The 3,095-nt window shown below is 34.9% G+C and overlaps 1 protein-coding gene across 1 annotated transcript; it reads right to left on the reverse strand.

Annotated features, from left to right (window-relative positions):
* Nucleotides 1-680: 680 nt before the first annotated feature.
* On the reverse strand, nucleotides 681-2,720 carry LOC108759187 (uncharacterized). Its single transcript, XM_018504507.1, has 6 exons — nucleotides 2,691-2,720; nucleotides 2,403-2,541; nucleotides 2,019-2,342; nucleotides 1,777-1,945; nucleotides 1,537-1,655; nucleotides 681-930 (listed from the first exon to the last, which is right to left on the reverse strand). The coding sequence occupies exons 1-6, from the start codon at nucleotides 2,718-2,720 to the stop codon at nucleotides 704-706; spliced, it is 1,008 nt and encodes a 335-aa protein (XP_018360009.1). The 3' UTR covers nucleotides 681-703.
* Nucleotides 2,721-3,095: the final 375 nt, after the last annotated feature.

Below are 3,095 nucleotides of genomic sequence, written 5' to 3' on the forward strand. Positions count from 1 at the left end.
GCTTTTCCCTTAAAACCATATCTGCTTCGGCCCTACCCAAGTAGGATTGGATTGACTCTGATGGACGATATTTTTAATTATCGATTAAGTCATGCAAGAAGAATCATCGAAAATACGTTTGGTATTTTAGCGAGTCAATGGCGAGTGTTTCGTAAACCGATTATTGCTCAGCCAGAAACTGCTAAATTAATTGTGCAAGCAACGGTGTGTCTACATAACTGGCTCCGAAAAGAAGACATTGGAAAAAATATGTATGTTTCCCCAAACATGATCGACGAAGAAAGCGAAGATTTAAATAGTTTCCAACCAGGTTGGCGGAGAATAATGGAGTATGGATGCGCTTTTCAAGATATCACTAATTGTGGAACCAACACAAGTGCTCGAAACTGCATGAAAATACGTGATGAATCCCGCGATTATTTTTGTAATGAAAGATCAGTACCGTGGCAATGTAACAGGCACAAATAAATGATTTTCGTATTCACATAATATCTTAGTAACATTATTTATTGAATATGCAGAAATATATAACTATTATTTATTTAACATTTTATTTTTTTTACTCGTAACATATCACATAATATCACATAATTATTACATAATATCACATAATTTCACATGTCTAGTAACATTATTTATTGAATGTTATTATTTATTTAACATTATTTTATTTTTTTTACTCGTAACATTATTTTACTTTCTTCTACTGGTTGTTCACTCTCGTCTCACGCAAAAGTTGCAATATTGCGAGCATTGCTACTTCGCTTGCATTCGCACTGAGGGCTCGCAGCTTAGAGGCGACAATCGTTCCGAACGCAGTGAATTCATCATTGGGCAGGCCTCCAGTTACATCAACTGATATGGGTTCATTCATCAGGTCCATCATCTTATCCATAATTGCTCCAGACTTGATCAACTTCTTGCTCCTTTCTGTGTGAGAAATGAATTTGTTCTTTTTTTTTACCTAAGCCAGCAGCACACGATGCTTGTTTTCTTACTGGATTGCTAGCTGGATTAGATTCTTGCCATGGTATTGGCTGCGATGCTGACAGTGCCAACATCGCAGCCAATACGGTGGCAAGAATCTAATCCAGCTAACAATCCAACAAGAAAACAAGCATCGTGTGCCGCCGGCTTTATTTATAATATATGGAAGACTACACTGAGAAAAACATTTATTTAATGTTAACAAATATGTATAGTTGGCTATGGCGAAAGAAATATTTCTTAACAAATATTTAATTGTGGTGGATAGATCTTTGTAACCATAAATAAATTTATAATACAAAAGACAATCATCACAACTACATACATATTTGATAATAGTTCAGAAAATATTTCTTTTGCCATATCCAACTGTACCTTTATTAACATTAAATAAACGTTGTTAATTTATGTTTTTACGTTTGAATTTCTTTTTATATGTGTCATCCAATAGAAAATTCAAATTCATATTAAAAAATGTACATTTTTTATATGAATAAATTTTCAATATCAATATTTGTTAATTCTTATTAATATTTGAAGTATTCTTACGTCGTGTATATTCAATGTTTCGCGACGTACTGTCACCGTGGTCATCGACCACGGATATTTCTGTGTTGTCTTGCGAAACATCTGGACTGTTGGAGAGATCAGAAATATTCGATGTCGTTCTAGAAGAGAAAGATTAAAATAAAGGTTATATAAATGTAGTTTGTACAGCAGTTAAAATGTATTTTTAATCATTGTACAAACTATATTTATATAATACGTATGAATATGCATTACACATACACGTTTTCACGTTGCATGTCATGCAAAAAACTAAGCCTATCGAAGTGAAGCCATTTAATCTTCTTGGCAGCCGAAGAACCACTCGGCTGTTTGTGAGATCTGCGAAGTCTCCTAAACATATCGGATAATGACTTCCACTTCTTTTTTATTTCTTGCACAGTCATTTCTCCTAAGGATAAAAAACGTGATGAATACATTTGTAACAGACACGGCTCCCATATCTCAATTTAAAAATATTGTACCTTTCATACTGTCAGCAATCTCTTCCCACAGCTTCTCTTTAGCACGACCACCCCTTTTGGAAATGTGCAATTTATAATTCCAAAGAGGTGGTCGCTTCCGCACTTCCTCTATGAGAAGTTCCTCAATGCAAACTTTCCTCGCTGGCAGGTTTATCGGACGATCACTGCTGTTCAAATTGTTATCCTCTATATCTATATTTCTTTCCATTACCTCGTTTTCTTCCTGGTCAGCTCTCTCCTGTTCAATATCTTCCTGTGCGATCTCTTCTTCGACGAAGACCTCTTGACCTCTAACAAGACTTTTTCGAATGATTGATCCATTATCTACAAAAATATGAACACGTTATCTACCATTTAATATCTGTAGTAATTTCATACACTTACCGCATTGCGGATGGAAATATAAATTTTTGTCTATGTGATATCTTTGGAATCCTTCCAAGCAGGGATGATTGCGTACCTCATGTGAGTGACAAATTGTTTCACATATACTGCAAGTATATACTACATCAATTCCACCTGACTGAAATTCAAAATTATGTCCTCAAATATGTTAGATATACGTTAATTATAGATTAAATGTTTAAATGTAAATACGCGGCTGTAAACACATTCAAATTAATACGATACAATATCTTACCAATTTATTAATATATTTTATGTAATACTAACCTCAGAATCCCCGAGATTGATGAAACTCATATTGCTTCTTCTTCTGAAACCCCTGCTTGGATTTCCGACCGAAACGAAAGAATGTGGCAAAAATAAACGTCGTTCTGCCCCGCGAATCAAGATATTGGTTACGTTTATACCGTGCACTTAAACCTATATGGTAAGTGTTTTTGTTTTACAGGATAAGCAAGGACATCTATTGTATAGACCGCGGCCTAAATACACGGTGTAAACGTAGCCATTAAGCATTTTAAAGTTAACGATTATTTAAAAATATCATGAAAACGTCCGTAGCACATGCTTGCATCGCAGTATTTTGCCAGTATTTCGCGGCTGACAGATTTCCTAACCTCAATAACCGTTAACTTTAAAGCTTAATATCTCGATTCGCGGGGCAGAGCGATG

The sequence above is a fragment of the Trachymyrmex cornetzi genome, unplaced genomic scaffold (genome assembly GCF_001594075.2).
Source record: "Trachymyrmex cornetzi isolate Tcor2-1 unplaced genomic scaffold, Tcor1.1 scaffold1729, whole genome shotgun sequence".
Taxonomy (NCBI): Eukaryota; Metazoa; Arthropoda; class Insecta; order Hymenoptera; family Formicidae; genus Trachymyrmex; species Trachymyrmex cornetzi.